General features: G+C 34.7%; 1 protein-coding gene across 3 annotated transcripts in view; it reads right to left on the bottom strand.

Annotated features, from left to right (window-relative positions):
- Positions 1-19,390, bottom strand: part of MALRD1 (MAM and LDL receptor class A domain containing 1) — a 522,662-nt gene that overhangs the window by 202,212 nt on the left and 301,060 nt on the right. For all 3 annotated transcript variants that reach the window (XM_061126168.1, XM_061126170.1, XM_061126169.1), the window contains one exon: positions 13,058-13,241. In XM_061126168.1, coding sequence (XP_060982151.1) covers positions 13,058-13,241 — 184 coding nt within the window. The remainder of the gene's footprint in view (positions 1-13,057; positions 13,242-19,390) is intronic.

Here is a 19,390-nt window from a genome sequence, read left to right as displayed (position 1 = left end):
AGGACATGACTGAGCGACTAACACTTTTACTTCATCAAAAACAACACAAAAAAAAACAGTAAAAGCAAGAAAAACATATTTACAACATATCTTATAAAAGAGTGTTTATATAATTAGTGAAGAAAAAACATGTCCAAATCAATGCAAGAAGCAAACAGCTCAAAACAAATTTTTAACAAGGAAAGGAAAGGGCAAATCTCAACAGAAGAAATGTGAATGACCAATAATAGGCATTTTAGTAAAAAAAAAAAAAAAATTATGTGCATTATTAAGTACAGATGTAGATATATCATTTTACCTACTAAATTAGGAAAAAATTCTTTACAAGAATTTAATGAAAACCAATGGGCATTGAGTATTTAAAGATATAGATAGTTTGCTGTTGCTGCTAAGTCGCTTCAGTCGTGTCCAACTCTGTGCGACCCCATAGACGGTAGCCCACCAGGCTCCGCCGTCCCTAGGATTCTCCAGGCAAGAACACTGGAGTGGGTTGCCATTTCCTTCTCCAATACAAGAAAGTGAGAAGTGAAAGTGAAGTCGCTCAGCTGTGTCCGACTCTTTGCGACCCCATGGACTGCAGCCTACCAGGCTTCTCCATCCGCGGGATTTTCCAGGCAAGAGTACTGGAGTGGGGTGCCATTGCCTTCTCCGATAGATAGTTTACCTAAACTAAAAAGGGAAAGCAATCTTGATGAAAAAGGTAGGAGGTTAAGAAAGGTTTAGGGTGTTGAATTTTGGAGACAAGGGAAATATGGCCAAAGACTGAGAAGAACTGAGCAATAAGGAACCTTAACAGATAGCATGAGAAGAAACAGCAAACAATGAGGGGTTGCCAGTGGAAATTTGCATTTCATTAAACATTCTTATTTACACTATATATTAAATTCATCTTTGTGTACACCCTTAGGCTGGGATATTGCCTGTAGGAACTTTTGGTAGGCTAGTCATTCTTTAAACAAACATCCATTCCCTTCCTCTTCCTTAGTTTTGAATGAACATATTTCCTAACTTTCCTTATGATTTGACTATGAAACAAAATTTTGGCTAATTAGTTATGAGTGGAATTTTAAGACACCAGCTTCAAGAAAACTTTTTAAAGAATAGTTGGTATGTGCTCTTTGTCTTTTTTTTCCACCTTAATTTTTTCTTGCCAGCTGGGAGGGAGATATTACAACTGGAGCTAAAGCATTCATCCTGAACTACCATCTCCCTGCCAATACCTCAAACAGCTATCTCCCCTTCTCTGTTTCTATGGCAATCCTCTAGCTAATTACTTTTCACCTATGCCATCAGACTAGCCATTCATTGGAATAAGTAACTCATCTGTGTACTTATTTGTGGAGGCATTGTATTCATATTTGTTGAATGAATAGTATTCTAAGACTACATGATCAGTGAACCAAGAGTGGACCTGTTTGTCCCACTCCCTTCATCTGATGACTCCCCATCATTCACCTGGCCACATGGTCATCAAAGTGGGGGCTCAGCAGGCATGTCTGCACATGTCTCTGACATCAAATTAGTTAACTGGTCTGAAGATGGCCATTTGACCCAAGATAGGTCAGTTGGAGTCACCTACCAGAGAATTAAAAAGTGTAACTAATGGATTTCTGCAATGGTGTGTTGAGGCTCTTGAATCCTGTGGTGTAGTAACATTTTTTGCCATATACGGGGAAGCAAAGAAAGCTGGTTCCACAGTAGAAGAGCCCAAAACAGACACACAGAAGGAAGCAAAGAGGCACAGAAAGATCACAGCTCAATTTCCCTCTTTCCAATCCTTGGTTTTAGAATCTTCCTGAAGCTAGACTGCTCTTCTGAGCTTGAGTTTCCTGAGATTCCTTGTATCCTTAAATAAACTCTTTATGTTTGATGTTTTTGGCGATTAAACTAGACCTAATTAACCTAGAGACTTCTCAGAAATGATCATGAAGATGTATAAAGACTGACAGGCCAACGAGTAAATGAGTGGAAAGAAATTCAAACCACACTTTTTTTTCCACTGAACTCCTTCCTGACCATTTAATCAACAATTTAAAACTGTATTTCCCAACTCCTCTGAGGCAACTTTCCAAACAATTTGTTTGACTTATTTTGCTCAAATCCCTCAAGAACCACTTCTGTATTAAATATCCTATTCCTGTCTTAAAAGACATTATGTATGCACTGGGTCTGGTTTCACCACACCACCCACGATGCTGGGCTTTCAAAATATATTAGCTTCCTTTTATTGTCTTGATGATTATGTATGCAATGCAGGTTTCTATAAAATAATGAAGTTTGTATGCAGCTGAACAATGAAGGAATTAAGTCAATACAGCCCAGAATTTGTATGGATTCCTACATAATTTTTCCCTCTATGATAACGTTAGTCTTCTGCAGAGAAGGCATAGCAGAAGAGAGGGAAGTACCTTACCACAGCTCAGTCAGAGATCAACAAAAAAATACAGGGCTGTTAAGTATGCACCTCATCCCATGTTTCTTTGCTCTGTTTCTCCACACGCTCTCATTTTTTCTTTGGTCACTTTCTCATGTCTCCATAATTCAAAAGCCTTAAAGTCTTTTTCACACCACCCGTTCATCAAGATTCCTTGCATCCTACCCCACACACCTTTTTAGGTAAAGTAGCACATTTGCTGAAAAGTTCCTCTATTAGGATTCCTTTATTAGGATTTTAAAATGTTTTAAACTGTGCCTGCCTGTATTTTTATTATGGTTGCTATTTATATTAGCACTGTATAACTTAGTTATCTCTGCTTATAGTGGCTTGTCCCAATCCTGTTTTCCCATAAGCCCTTTTGTATGATTATCCAAATGAAGAGGTTTTGCATAAACTCATGCTCACCTTGTGTATATGTATGGATATATGCATGTGTTTGTGTGTTTCATCAATTAGACAAAAGATTAGTTTCTGGTCCTGGTCTAATATTTGCACATGTGTAAATACCTATGGATTTTGTTGAAACCTATTTATGTTTGAACTAACTGGATATAAATTTAAGTTCCACATCTACTTACTTTGCATACACTTCTATCTTGCATATCCTATATAAATACATTTGTTTCAGGACTGAAGACTTTACCTTTCAACTGTGTAATGGAAATTTAAAAAATATATATATATACACATATATACCAGTGTAAAATGGAAGTTTCATAAACATTAATATTCATTTTGATTAGAAATTAATCAGCAAAAATATAATTCAGTATAAATTGAAATGCCATACTATCACAAATTCTCTAAGCAATGGTCTTACTGACCTAATAGATATTTAGTGGGGAAATGTTCATTGTAATTGAAACAAATTCTAATTAGAAATTGCATGAATTGAGGAAAATGTTAGTATTCAGATCTACAGTAGTCTTCATTTGAATTTATGGATATTTCAAGGGCTATTGAAGGCTTGCTAAAATGTATGTTCAAGTAATTATATTTTCTGAATATTATGAACAAACCAAGTTGTACTATTGTGCTTGATTATAATCAAGTACAATCACATTAGTTATAATATTCAGTTTATCATGATGATATGATTACAGTTACATCTTTAAATGTAGACTTTTTTGACACTGAAGTGCTAATTTTATCAAATTTATTGAAAGATAAATTAAGATTTGATATTTTCTAGGTACGTAATAAATGGTTGACTTGAATGCAACATTAAAGTAATTAGATCCATTCATGGCTTTGATTTTTTAATTTAAAATAGCTGATTAAAGATATAATAAACTCAATTACTTAGTCCTATTGTCTAAAACATGGACATGGGATCAGGAATAAGAATCTATTCCCTGATTTTACAAGAAGCAAATAAGTTGGCTCTCAGAGTTAATGAAAAATAATGTTGTTGGCTGACTATAACAAGGAGACTTCTCCCCTGAGGCCTGGCTCAATTCAATTCAAGCAGTGAGGCAAAGTGAGCACACTGCTGTCAGTGACCGGAAGGGGAGGGTTGATGCCACAAGGAGTCTCTCCACCTCTTGGTTTTGAACTTTGCTTAGTGTCAACTTAATTTTTTGACCACTCTCCTCATAAGACTGGAGCCAGGAAAGCTGTGGATATTCTTTCTAAACATATCTAAAGTTTTAGTATAGGACCAGTAAATATATTTTTTTACAAAATAGCCCTAATGTAAAAAAATATTACTGAATTTTACCCAAGAAAATGCATGATGTGTTCATTAGATCTGACTAGATTATATGAAGCTTAAAAAATAATCTCCAAATTTCAAAAACATAATTTTTTTTTTTTTCAGTCACTTTGCTATCTAGGTCTATAACAAGTTGAAAGCAGGGATTTTTCTCTGCAAACTCAAGAGGAATCAGGCAGATGTAGACACGTTGCCTGGAAGATGAGGCATCCTCAACCACCGCAGCAGCAGGAGACCAGGTGGGTTGTGCAACAGCTCGGAAAAGCTTCAGCCTGGAAATGACATTTCATGTCCTCACAGCACTCTGGCCACATCTTTTTTACATGGATCTACCTATCTGAAAGGTTCTGGGACACACGGGGGAGAAAATGGGTATATCGAAACAGTAAATATCTCTAGTGTACAATGGTAGGTTTAAAAATTTTGTAGCATTTGTTCATAAATCAATGAATTGAGATCACCATTATTCCCTTTTGATAAAGAAACAACATTTTTGAATCAATAAAAACTAGTTACCTTTCTTTGAAAAGTCAAATATTTAATTTCTGCATAATGTATAAAGTATATATTTAGTAAACTATGCATTTATGGATCGATGGATATCTTATTGATATGTAAGTTGGGAGAGGAATATAATCAGGATATATATTAATTATAACAAAAATTTTTAAGTATGACCTTGATACTTTTTGTTAACCCATAAAAGATATTTGCAGAAATGTAAAGTAGTTACTTCAAGTAAGGCTACTTTTTCAGTCTTTTTCAGAACTACTTGAGAATCACTGGACATTTCACCAGCCAACAGATAAAGTTCAATATAAAGTATCAGGCTTAATTTAAAGATATGAACTGGCTCTGACACACAGAGTATGTTTAACAAATTATATCAATTCTTGGCAGAAATTTTTAGCTTTACATACAAAAGGTACATTGCAGTTTGACAAAATCTAAAATAAAAAGTCATATATAATCAGATAAAGAAACTTTTGTGAATTGAATCTCATTCAAGTCCTATAACATTTGTTCACAAAGTGTATTTCTGAAAATCATTCTGAATTCAAAATAAAACAAGTCTGTAACAATGAAGACTGGTTGAATATTAAATTTTTTAAAAAACAGGATTTATAATATTGAAAATGTTTCAAGTGTTACTAAAACACACCACTGTTAGGAGGGCAAGTCATATGTCTGATACTGCCTTTCTTCCAAGAGCATTTGAAATTGACAAACTAGATGAGGCAGGTGTTGCACGACTGCTTTCACTCCAGAGTATTCATCATGACTTTAATAGTACTCTATGCTGTTATGGTTCAATATGGCTGTTTCTGTGCCATTAAGCATCAGTAAAGAAATCAAGCTGGTTGGGATGATTTAGTATAACCTCTGGATCCCTCAATTTTCCAGAGTTGCAGTGATGATTAAATTAAACATGATGGTGAGGATTTCAGTGATAATCAGGTCTAACATTTACTGAGTAGTTACCACAAAGAGTTACTGTTCAAAGCTCCTGGCACATATTAACTTGTTAAATCCTCACAAATTGCCCTATAAAGTAGGTCCGATTTTTATCGCCATAAAAAACTGAGGTAAAGAGTTGATAAGTGCTTATTCAAGGTCATACAGCAACCAAGTGGCAGAAACAGGATTTAAACCTAGGAAGGCTGACTTCAGAGTCTGCTCGCTTACCCTCTGGGCTGTGAGATGATCCTAGCACAAAGCAAGTGTCTCTGAGGGCAAAGCTCAGCATCCTGAGGGTCACTGCCATCTCCCCACACCTCCTTCTGCTTCAGGAATGCATTCCCTCCCAGTGAATCTGCCTTATTGTGCCTGAGGCCTGGAATGCTTTTCCCCAGGGTTGGTATGATTGCCTCTTTATTTTTTTAAAAAAATATTTGGCCATGTTGCGAGGCATGTCAGAACTTAGTTTCCTGACCAGGGACTGAACCCATGGCCCCTGCATTTGAAACAGAGGCTTAACCACTGGACCACCTGGGAAATCCCATGTGGTTGCCTCTTAGTACATTCAAGCCTTTGCCCATCTGTAACTTTCAGAGCTTACTTTGGCTACTCTAACCTGGGTAATAATTCTCCAACACTTTCTCCCTATACCATTCATAGTACCCAGTATTGCATGACACAACATTACATATTTCTTTGCTTATTGTCTGCTCCTGCCAGTAGACTGTAACTCAATGAAGGCTCTGTTCGGATTTTTCAAATATAACAAGATTTGAATAAATGTTTTCTATTAATCCATCTGTCCATCTATTGGTCCACCCACCCATTCATCCATCCACTCACTCATTCATCTTCTCTGTACTCTTACATTATAAAGCACTACATATTTTTTTCTTTTATTTTTATTAGTTGGAGGCTAATTACTTCACAACATTGCAGTGGGTTTTGTCATACATTGACATGAATCAGCCATGGAGTTACATGTATTCCCCATCCCCGATCCCCCCTCCCACCTCCCTCTCCACCTGATTCCTCTGGGTCTTCCCAGTGCACCAGGCTCGAGCACCTGTCTCATGCATCCCACCTGGGCTGGTGATCTGTTTCACCATAGATAATATACATGCTGTTCTCTCGAAACATCCCATCCTCACCTTCTCCCACAGTCCAAAATTCTGTTCTGTACATCTGTGTCTCTTTTTCTGTTTTGCATATAGGGTTATCATTACCATCTTTCTAAATTCTATGCTGTATTGGTCTTTATCTTTCTGGCTTACTTCACTCTGTATAAGGGGCTCCAGTTTCATCTATCTCATTAGGACTGGTTCAAATGAATTCTTTTTAACGGCTGAGTAATATTCCATGGTGTATATGTACCACAGCTTCCTTATCCATTCGTCTGCTGATGGGCATCTAGGTTGCTTCCATGTCCTGGCTATTATAAATAGTGCTGCAATGAACATTGGGGTGCACGTGTCTCTTTCAGATCTGGTTTCCTCTGTGTATATGCCCAGAAGTGGGATTGCTGGGTCATATGGCAGTTCTATTTCCAGTTTTTTAAGAAATCTCCACACTGTTCTCCATAGTGGCTGTACTAGTTTGCATTCCCACCAACAGTGTAAGAGGGTTCCCTTTTCTCCACACCCTCTCCAGCATTTATTGCTTGTAGACTTTTGGATAGCAGCCATCCTGACTGGCGTGTAATGGTACCTCATTGTGGTTTTGATTTGCATTTCCCTGATAATGAGTGATGTTGAGCATCTTTTCATGTGTTTGTTAGCCATCTGTATGTCTTCTTTGGAGAAATGTCTGTTTAGTTCTTTGGCCCATTTTTTGATGGGGTCATTTATTTTTCTGGAATTGAGCTTCAGGAGGTGCTTGTATATTTTTGAGATTAATCCTTTGTCTGTTGCTTCGTCTGCTATTATTTTCTCCCAATCTGAGGGCTGTCTTTTCACCTTACTTATCGTTTCCTTTGTTGAAAGCACTACATATTATCCAGCCATTAGTTATTAAAAATAAAAGTCACTTTTAATTATTTCACTGTGGTGAGATATTTAATATTTTTTCTACTTACTATCATCTTCCTTTTTTTCCCTTTTCTGACATTCACTTTAAGAGAAAATTACTTGGAACACTCCTGTGTTGAGCAGAAATACAGTTTTTCAGATTAACTAAGTGAAGAAACAAAGTTTTGAAGTCACTCCGCAGGGTATGTGTATAGATTTATGTATATGTGAACTCTATAAACAGCAATCACTGTTCTGTGATCTCCCAAGTTCAATCTGAATTCAGAGTGAGGCTGCGCTGAAATCATTATCATCAAACCAGTATTTTTCACTCCAAATCAATTACTACTTACAGGACACTGAGGAGTCGTACATACAGTGTTGAAGGGGGAAAACAAAAGGTGTGAGAGTCATTATAATCTTTTCAGGTGATGTGTGAAGACAATGCACTAGATATCTGATATGATAATGATGCTATCTTCTCTTACTTTCTCCCCAAGGTTATTTTCTTCCTTTCACATCTAGGAATATTTGGGGGAGCATGAGGTCTTTTCCTCTATATGGATTAAGAGGGAGACAGAGTGGTTACTGGGCTCCTGTCTACATAGAAGACTTTATTCACTTTTGGAAGCATTTTCAATCCCTGAATTATTTCCTTCTTTTCCTTCAATGGAAAACTGGTCATCATTCAGTTGGATCTTCTAGATTTTTCAGTGGAAAAGGCAACATTTTATACTGTTACTGGCTCCTACCCCAAGGTCCTGGGTTTACCAGTGTCTTAGAGACTGCTTACAGAGCAGTGCTGGCAGCAAAAGACACAGGAGAGACACAGGGAGGGGGAGGAAACGCCGGGCATCAAGAAAGGGGTACTGAAAGGGGAAATGGAAAATCAGGAAAGCCAAACACTGCAAGCCACAGGCATTTCAGCCCTGCTTCAAAAAGATGCACACATTTCATTGCAGTTTTCTGTAGCCTAGTAGCCGAGCGATAAAGACTGACTGAACATGGGAATGGACAGAACCAGCTTTTAAGCGTTGATACAGAAAGTGTTGTGCCTAGAACATGGCAAGTTTTTGTCACTGTTGTTCATCTATACTTGTAGCCAACAAATATTCAGTGTTTTTTTATACCTCGCATATTCTTCAAAGAATTTTGTTTAAAGTAAATGATTTAATCCTTGTAAGAGCTCTTGGAGATGGAAGCAGTATTCCTATCATTTTCTGGCTGAGGAAAAGAATACAAAGGAAGATTATGAAACTTGCCTAAAACCACAGAGTAGATAGCAAGTGGTCAAACTAGGATTTGCATCTAGCGTTCTTACTGCAAAATTGACATAACTGATATTTAGTATTAATAGTCAGCTCAATAAGTATCAGCTGAATGGCTGCACATAATAAATGATTTTACTTAACAAATAATATTGATCCAAGATTGAGTAACCATTTAAATTTTGAATTGCCACTTTTATAAGTTACACTGATGGAATATTTCTTTCGTCACTATATGAATTATCTTCCTACTTTTCTGTATTATAGAATGGTGGTTGTGTTTTATAAGATTTTTGTACAAATAATTTCTAAATCAACTAGAATTTAAAAAGAGAAAACATCAAATTCATTAGCAGTCATTTTTTAAAAAATGAATAAGCTACTAGGTTCTATGTTAACTTGTCCAAAAATGAGGTATGCTTCTTAACGTGTCCTTGCACATAGCAAAGATAGACCTATTCTTTTATTTTTCTGTTTAAAAAAAATACAATAATTTTGACAGTTAATTGAAGGTAAGATCATGATGTCTTCTGAATGCAAAGAAAAAGTGGGTATATATCTAGCTTTATGTTGGCCATGTACTAAATATTACTTAGTAAACCATTGTTTCTGAATGGAAGGTAAAAAGTAGACATGAAGCTGAAATAGTTTTCTTATCTGCATGTAAAGTAGATAACCATCAAATATATCTCATCTATAGCCTCTACTTTCTCCCCTTTCACTCTTAATCAATTTAAAACTTTGTTCTCATTAATATTGAAATTTTAAAAATATGCATAGATTCCAGAGTTTTCAAAAAGTCCTAGAAAAATCTCAGAGACACTCTGTTACGACTCTAGGAAGAGTTATAAGTCTATATATTCTATATACATATATAAAAAAATAATGATGTGCTTTTCAAACTTTTCTGAATCCATGTCCCTCCAGCTCTTTGGTGTTAGTCTTTTCTGTTCTTCATCTTCCCCTTTTGACTTCACTGCCAGTGGTGTTTTTGTTTGTTCATTTTTTGTTTTGTTTTTGAATGTGGGCTGCTGTCCTGAAAGGGAATCCTGGTGGATCCATTTCGGGAGTTCCTGGGGTTTAGACTGCTTCAGCCTCACAGACTTAACCACAGATCCCTTGGTGCCAATGATTCTAAAAGTAGGTGAAATCTCTCCCAGTGTTGGCTGCCATTTTAAAACCACGTGACTGCATCTTAAAGTGAGTATCTGTTGGCCATTTTGTGATTCTCCTGGCTTCTCTCTCATACACATAAATACCATATAGATCTTGTGGCTGTTGGCAGTTTATCCTCAGTAGCTTATATATTGGGTTTCTTAGGAATGCATTTTCACTTACTTTGCTGCATATGTTTTCTACAGCTTATAGACTGCCAACTAGGCTTTGACTATTTCTTTTTTAATTTTAAAAATTAAAGTATAGTTGATGTACAGTATTATATAAATTACAGGCATACAATATAGTGCCTCATAATTTTTAAAGGTTATTATACTCCACTTATACTTACTATAAAATATTGGCTATAGTCCCCAGTTTTGTTTTATGTGAGAATTTGGGAAAGTTCAAAAGCTATTCACCACCACCACCATTTTCTCAGAATTTTTTCTGAATTCTTTTTTAATTTTAATAGCTTTTGATAAATAATTTATAATTTAGATACCATTAAATCCACCCATATAAAGTTTAAAACTTTATGGTTTTAGTATATTTACGGAATTGTATAACAACCACTATAAAAACTTAGAATAGTTTCATCATCTCATAAAGAAACCCTATATTTATCAGCAGTCACTCCCCCACCCCATATTCTTGAGCCCTAAGTAGCCAGTAATCTGTTTTCTGTCTCTATATACCTCCTATTCTGGGCATTTCATATAAATGGCATCATACAGTATGTGTTCTACTGTAACTGGCAGAAAATGATAAGAGAAATGAATATTAAGTCATTTTTTAAGTTATTTATCTCAAATGGGAATCAGTTCCATGATAGACTTTATGGTGACCTATTTACATAGGATCTGAAGCTGGTTTCTTAATAGAGCAATAAAGTACCATTTAAAAATATGACATAGTTAATATTGATGACAATGGGTAAAATAATACAATGCAATACATAAATTTTTTACTGTGTCAAGAATATTCTAAGCAATTTATGTATAGTAACATAGTATTCACAAAAATCTATGACAGAAGTGTTATTACTATTGTACCCATTTTATTGATGAAGAAACTGAGGAAAAGTGAAATAAGCTCACCTAACTCAGTCAGTGGCAGAGCCAGTTTCCACGCCCAGGTAGTTTGATTCCACTCCTTGTTCCTAACCACCATTCTACACTGCCCCTCTGATGTTTTGTCAGATACCATTCTCTTCTAAACTGGCAATAGTAGAAAACAACTTAGATCAATTTATACACTAGTTTGCTTCTTGTTGCTGATTTTTCACAGCACTGCTATTTTATTGACATACAATTTAAAACTAAGAAGACAAAAAAATTTATTGTTTTTTTAGTTCCAGACATATGCAACAGCCTGGCTATTTAAAAAATAGTTACTTCTTCCTAAAATATATTTGACATACAATTGACCATATTCACTATAATTAACCAAAATTGCCTCTTTATTTATGACATAGAAAGACTTAAAAGTACTATATCACTAAATATAAGAAATAAAGTACTAGTCAGTAAGCTGAATGAATGTTCAATTGACTTGAATGCATTATAATCATGTAAATTTTCACAGGACTTTAAGAGAAGAACAAAAAGAACTTCAACATGAAACTTGGCAAAGCTGGAATAATAACTCTCAAATTTTTCTCTGCACTGAATCAACCCATCCAAGAATCATTCTGCCTCCCTTGAGAGGAACAGAATCTCTCCTGTTTAATAAAAACTTCTTTCTAAAAATCTTAGATAAAGCTTTGAAGAGTTTCTCCTTTTGAACTTGCCAGAATCACTTATAAATTGACTAACAAACTATAACGGAAATTTAGCATATTACTAGAAAGTTACTAGAAAAGCATTAAAGAAGCACATTCTAACTTCTAAGATATCTTTTCATGATTATATTTTCAGATCCCATTTTCTGTGGTCCAGGAATCCTCTTCCAAACACCTCCACACCCAAATCCTGTTTTCAGATTCTCTCCTCCCTAGATTATCTAGGGTGCATACATTCTGCTTTTATGTTATGTGTGTGTGTGTGTGTGTGTGTGTGTGTGTAAACATATAATAGCTGAGTATCAGCTGCCTTTGCTGGAAACACAGCGTGGGGATGGGGGGGGGGGCACTCAATAAAAGACTGACATTTAAGTAGAAGGCTTTTCATAAAGAAATCAAATGATCTAACAGCACCAAAAGCCAAAGTCATATTTTCAAAATGTCCCAGTGAAGTGATATTTTAATATGAAAGCATCAACTGAATTAAGCAGCACTCAGGTTTAGCTCTTCAGTCCCAGGGGCTAGCCTCCAAGGGAATCAGCATAGAAAACCACAGAAGGCATATCTTTCACGGGCAGGACATATCACACTGTACTATTTCATAAATCAGATGGAATAGCTTCTCAGAAAGAAACTCTGCAGTTGTGAAACTGTACAAATATATTTATAATTATTTTTGACATTTTCTGGGTGGTTTCATAAAGAAAATCTAAGTGTAATTATACTTCAGATTTAGAAGCGTGATAAATGATAACTTATTTTTCAAATTATTGTTCACTGGCTAGAGTAGCCTTTTAGATGCCTTAAGTATAGCTCTCAGTTCAAGTTCTGCTTGAATTATGCCTAGCTGTATATATTTCTTATATAGCCACTAACTTCCTGTTTTCTAATCCTTTCTACTGGTTCATTTAAAATTAGTTACATAAATGTATGTGAATACTAGGCTTATGCTTTAAATTGTGTTGAAAAATAAATTCAAAGAAAAACACTTTTACATGCTAGAAAAAGACAATAACATAGAAGGAAGAGAGGAATTATCTTTATAATCAAAGGATGGAGAAACTATTATCTCTTAACATGGAACTGTAAATTCAACCATCATAAAATCATCTCTTTCAATTGATTTTTATGTACATACAAAATATGTAACTGCAGAACATTTTATAAACATGAAGCAAAGATAAATGGCTAGGTTTTATGTGTGCCTCCAAAGAGCAGAGCCTTCCAGAAACTTACCAGTCATGCAGTTTTCAAATTCAATGTCATCAATTGCAGCTCCTCCTCCCAGATCCCGTGTTCGGAGACCTTGAAATATGACTTCGAAATTCCTTAACTTTCCTAGAAGGATGACAGCCTTTTGCCAGAGATCACCAGAGCTCTGCTTATTTTCTTCCCATACTTTTGATAGTCCTTTCTCTGTCTAAACATAAAGAAGTTTGCATTAGGCAAATAATTTATCACAAAAGAAGGAAAAAACACCAATTATTGAGAACACAAGCATTTGACCAGTGAAAACTGATTAAAAAGCTGATAATAGTCATGGTATACTTTACCCCATTGAAACAGAGGCCTATTAATCTACTATGTATTCCCAAAAGAAATATGAGCAAGACTTGTAAACTTGTTTCAATATTTTCAGAGACATCATTATTAGCAAGTGAATACTCAATTAAATCCACTTCTTCTTGCTTACATGTAGAATTCTCAATGGATAGTTGATGGAATCTGAATAGTTTACTGAAGCCCTGGTTTTACTGTTCTAGGTACCCTCCCCGCCAAACTTCTATGCACATTTTTTTTTTTCTATGCACATTCTTTAATCATTGATACTGCATTGGGCTGACCAAATAGTTCATTAGGGTTTTTCTGTAACGTCTTATGAAAAACCCAAATGAAATTTTTTGTCCAATGCAATACCTTTCTTTACAGACCTGAAATAACTTACAGACCTGAAATAAGAGAAAAGAGAGAAGAAAGGAGGTACAGGTAAGAGAAATCACAGATCAATAGATATAAGATATTGTGAAGTGAATGGAAAGTGATCACTTCTAAGATGGTATTTCAAAAGTTCTATTAGATGATTGTATGATTTGGGCTATTTATAAAATTCTACTATGATCAATACATGAGGCTAAATAGTATTTTATAGCAAATCCTTCAAATTGTAAAGGAAAAACTAATTTTCTAAGAAAACATTTAAATATCTCCCCTCAGGACAAATGTTTCCTTGACCAAGGGAATGTAAAGAAATGACGAGGGACTAAAAATGACTGTACCCATGCACAGGTGGAGTAAATTATGAACAAACTACAAAAAGACTAAAACCCAACTGCTACTTCTGAGGTGCCAGGAGCAAAAGCCGGGACGGTGCATGATTCCTACACAACAGTACCACCAAGGGGGTGGGCAGACCACACACACCATTCCTCAGCCCACTTAAGGGACCCAAGCAGGGGAAACTGGGACTTGCTTTTGCTCCCTGATGCTGCAGCACGAGTCCCAGTGATGTCTTGGTCGAATTTCTTGTCTGCCCTCTTATCAATTTCTATTGATTAAAAAGTTCAAGAACCCAAATTAGTAATACTCTGAATGTCAAAGTTTGGTCTGCTAGCAGTACAATATTCTAACAGATGAATAATCCAAGTATAACATGACATGATATGACAAGACATAATGTGACATATTACCTAATATTAACAATAACAAAAAATGATACTAACAGTAAAACAGACTGTAAGTCAGTTGAGCACAAGGAAAGGCTTAAACTGTATGTGTTGCTCTTTGCTATTCTGGGCATAGCCCTTTCTGGGAATTAGAGGTTAACAAATCACAACAATGGATATATAACAAAGAAAAAGGGGAAATAAATATATAATTATGTTTATGTCCCCAAAATTAATATTTCAGGGTCCAGTATTGTGTTTTTATGACAAATTCACAAGTGAATTTGGTCACTGAAGCTTGTAATCAAAAAGGTGGAATAGAGGAGAATAGTTAATGGGATGGCATCTAGAAAATCAAATAAGATATTCCAACTGATTTATAGCATATAACTGAAATACATATTTTACAGATTTTTTTTAAAAATATGGACTGAACAAAAAAAGAAATGCTTGAAGAGGAGATCCAAAGCAGTTACAGATTCATAGTCTCACCCTTTTGGGAAACTAATGTTAATAAATGAGGCGGCTGACACCTCATTCTGTTGAGGGAAGCACAAATCAATCAGTCAAGCAGCTCTTCTGGGGAATTACAGACAGAAAGTGGAACTCTGTATTAGTTTCTCTAAAATTAACTTTGTAAAACAACTAACAGTTCACAGATAGATCTTTCAACATCCTCCCCAAAATAACAAACAAATTTTTACACCCAGAGAGTCCTGTGGCTTCTGCATTGAAGAGGATGGGAAATTCACACCTAATTAATGGAAATTCATATCTTTCTAATGATTAAGGAAGAGAAGCTTTTTCAAGGTTAGTCTCTGACTATCACCAATGTCTTAGCAATTTGGAATCAAAGGAATGATTAGTTAAATTAAAGATTAAAGTAGAAGGTGTTTGACACTTAACAGCATAACATGCATAGATAATGATATAAGTCTGTTTTAATTTGCAAACTTAATTCGAGCTCAGTGCTCAGTCATGTCCGACTCTTTTGGACCCCATGGACTGTAGACAGCCAGGCTCATCTGTCCATGAAACCAGGCAAGAACAATGGAGTGGGTTGCCATTTCCTCCTCCAGGGGAATCTTCCCAACCTAGGGATTGAGCCAGGTCTTCTGCGTCTCCTGCACTGGCGGGCAGATTCTTTCCCACTGAGCCACCTGGGAATACATTGCTAATTTATCCTGTTCATTTCAGAAGTTTATAGAACCACTTATACACTATGCCAATCACCAAAAGGGTTTTCCAACAAAGAAGGTTATGTGATCACTTTAACCAATAAAATGCAAATCACTTCTTTAATCTGACAGCAGGCCTTCTAATAAATGAGATTTAACTAATATATTTGTTCTCATTTTATATGATAGGAAAAGAAAATGAGGGTTAATGGACTGACCTGATGATGGGTTATTATAGTATATCATTTTAATATATTTGCTCTCATTCAACTCTGGATATAACATATCAAATCATGTCCCCTTAATTATCAAAAGTAGCCATTCAAATGTGCAACGGAGATTTATTTATTTATTGACTTATTCAGACAGTCCTCCATTTATTCAGCAAACATTTAATGCTAATACAGTTGCCATATATGACATTAGACACCAGGAATAAGCAGGTCAAAAGAGAGGGGGAGCCTACACTAAAATGGTAATCATTTAATAGAGATGAGCCATAAAAAAATTATTAATATAAAATTACTCTAGAAACTAAAAGCAGAACTGTTAAAACACTTAATATACACAATTAAAAAATATATAAATGTATACATTTATATAAAATATATACCTTTTATGTAACTAAAAGTAACTAAAAATTATCAAGTCAAATTTGAAAAACCCAGAAAAAAATAAGAGGTATAAAAATTATTTGACCTTTATTCATTTTTAAGATAATAGAGCATAGCTTCCAAATATTCCATTTAAACTTTCTGTGTTTGGCATGTAATGAATTATTTCTGCTATTAATACTTTTCGAAACTTCAGCAATTTTTTATGCTTAAAATATGCTTAAATAAACATAATGCTTACAAATGATTAAGCACATAAAGGATACAAGTACACTGAGCACATAAAGGGTAAAAAAGATGCAATGTGATCCAGGAATAATTCCAAACCAAAAACAACAACAAAAAAGTCATTTAATACATGTCTGGCCCTAATTACTGGCATTGCAGCCAAGTTTTGTCTTCTGACTCTAGACAAGACTAAAATATTGATTAATGATGCCATGTAGTGTTAAAATCTTTCATAGCCATATTAAAATGTTTTTATATATCTTTTTTAAAATGGAAAGGAATAGCTATGATTTAGAATAATATCTGTATCTAGCAGATAAATATTGGGCTGGCCAAAAAGTTCGTTCAGATTTTTCTGTGTAAGCTCTTATGAAAAAACCCAGATGAACTTTTTGGCCAACCCAATATATATAATTCTCTAAATCATCTAAATATTAAGTCTTAAAAAATTAAATATTAGAAATTTATATTCTTTAATCTTCCTAACATTTTCAAATGTTTAAAATTTATATATAGTTAATCCTATTTTGAATTTTCAAAAATAGGATGAGATCAAGCATAGACTATTTTTAAAGTTCATAAAACCTCTTCCACAGAAATATCTTGCAAATGGCTGCTATACTGGGAGTAAAATCTGTAACCAGTGGCTCTTGTATTTACAAGAGAATTTCTGTCCTAACAAAACGATTTTGAAGTTTAGATTAATATATTCACTGAACAGTCATGTGTGGTTTTAGACATATATTCAATGAAAACATCTTAAACAGTATGTCCTCATGTTTTGTAGAATAATGTTTCTTTAAATTCAAAACATTTATTTCTTGATAACTGTCTTTAAAATTTTAGGCAACTAACATGGGACTCAGGAAAAGTAGGCAGTTTAATGCAAAGTATCGAGATCAATAAAGCTGAAGTTTTATATAATTTCTTACAATCACTTTTTTTTTTTTCCTTTTTATCATTCTGATCTTTCTGTTTCCCTTCCTGGGAAACAGGATTCCAGAATCACAACTTCATTTACACCGTACAAGATAGAAAGTTTAGTTTCTCTTTCAGTCATACACACACACAAGTCTGATATATACATATATATGTATATACACACACATATATTTTTTTTTTCCCAAAAAATAAAGCAATTGTCTTTTTCTCTTCAAATGTCCCCTTGGAGAAGAATTCATAGGACCTTCAGGGTGGGTTTCATTCTCACTCACATCACATCACCCTGCTTTAACATTTATAGCACTCTCACTTCTCATTTTCCAATATTATCTTATGTTTTAATTATTTCAGTAATTCTTCACTGTGTGTCTTTCCCACTACAACTTAAGTCTATGAGGACAAGAGCTTTATCTATCTTATTAACCTAGATCTCCCATACCTAAGACAGAGTTTGGCATAGTGTAGGTACTAAAAAAGCATCTTTTTAATCAATGAAGACATACTTAATTGAACATGGTGAATTAAGATGTTGCATGAAATTGTTAGTACTGGCTGAAAATAGCTTCAGTGCCTCTTTATAAAAATTATACCAGATTTCAGATTCTCTGAAAAGGTAAAAAACTAGTTTTAATGGGTTTAAATTGCAGAGTTTGTCATAATAAACATTTAAAAATTGACTAACAGATAAATTCTCTCAACAGTGAGTCACTACACTCATAGAAATAATTTCCTGAGGCTTACTATAGTTATTTTAACTCTTAGGTGATACAAAATGGAGGAAGAATTATTTATAACAAGGACTAGGCTATGGAGCTGATTGTTCTTACAAAGTTACATTCAGAATGATTCTTGCAAGGTCCTTACGCACTTAAAAGAAAGGGCTGACTAACCCAGTTAAAATTCCCAATCTATGATATTCAAGGTGATATCCTCCTTAGTGGCTGATGGCTTGTTTCTACTGTCTTTCACACTACATTTGGTTCCTGAAGGAGAAAAACATTCATATGGGTGAACATAGAAGAACAATGGGGAAAAAAATAAAAATGAAGAGTCTTTAGGAAGCATCTGACAGGAAGAATAATAAGAGGAGGCAGCAGGTCTGAGGCAGAATGTCAGTCATGAATGATTGTATCTGTCCCTTGGCACACTGCCGTTCACCAGGGTTGATAACCACTCAATGCGAACAAAAGAACAGCATTTTATGACAAAATCATTGGACATAACTCAGCTCCCTGTCTTCCTCCAGGGGTGGGAAATAATGAGAGAGAAAATAAAACAAATATATGCATGTGAAACAGCATATGTGTGCAAAGGTATGACAAGCTTCAAGCTAAGGTCCTTCACAAATTTTTCTTCCAAAGGAGACACAGGTATACAATGTCTATAAGACGTGAATAATGGTCTTTCAGTAAAGTATTAAAAAAGTAAAATTCTCAATTTAAAGTTCTCTGAAAACCAATCCTAATAGCAGGCACAAAATTATAGGTATAAAGGTATTACTACCAAGAGAAGTATATATTATGTGTGTATGAAGAGTGAGAAAATTTCCTGACTTTAATAAATCATTGAATTCACCAAAACAGTAATGCTGTTTGTATTCAACAAACAGGTCAAATATATCCACACTTTTACACTCAAAATATACTGCTAAAATAAAAAGCGCACTTCAAAAAAAATGTTAAACCTAAAATCTGAGTATAAAGATGAAAAAAGAATACTAGGATGAGAATTAAGTCAATGACAAAAGAATAAGTCTAGTCATTAAATCACTTGGGATAGGAATTAAGCAGGAAAACAATGGTTTATTAAATATTAGAACCCCAATATGATAAAATGAATGTATCAGTTTTCTACTTACTTAACTCATATATTGAGTATCAAGTCTGGGTCAGACATTCTTCGACTTGCTGTTAAATCTTATAATGATAAGAAACACAACCTAAT

The sequence above is a fragment of the Dama dama genome, chromosome 23 (assembly GCF_033118175.1).
Source record: "Dama dama isolate Ldn47 chromosome 23, ASM3311817v1, whole genome shotgun sequence".
Classification (NCBI taxonomy): Eukaryota; Metazoa; Chordata; class Mammalia; order Artiodactyla; family Cervidae; genus Dama; species Dama dama.
Note: the sequence above shows the minus strand (reverse complement) of the source record. Positions and strands in the feature narration are given on the sequence as shown.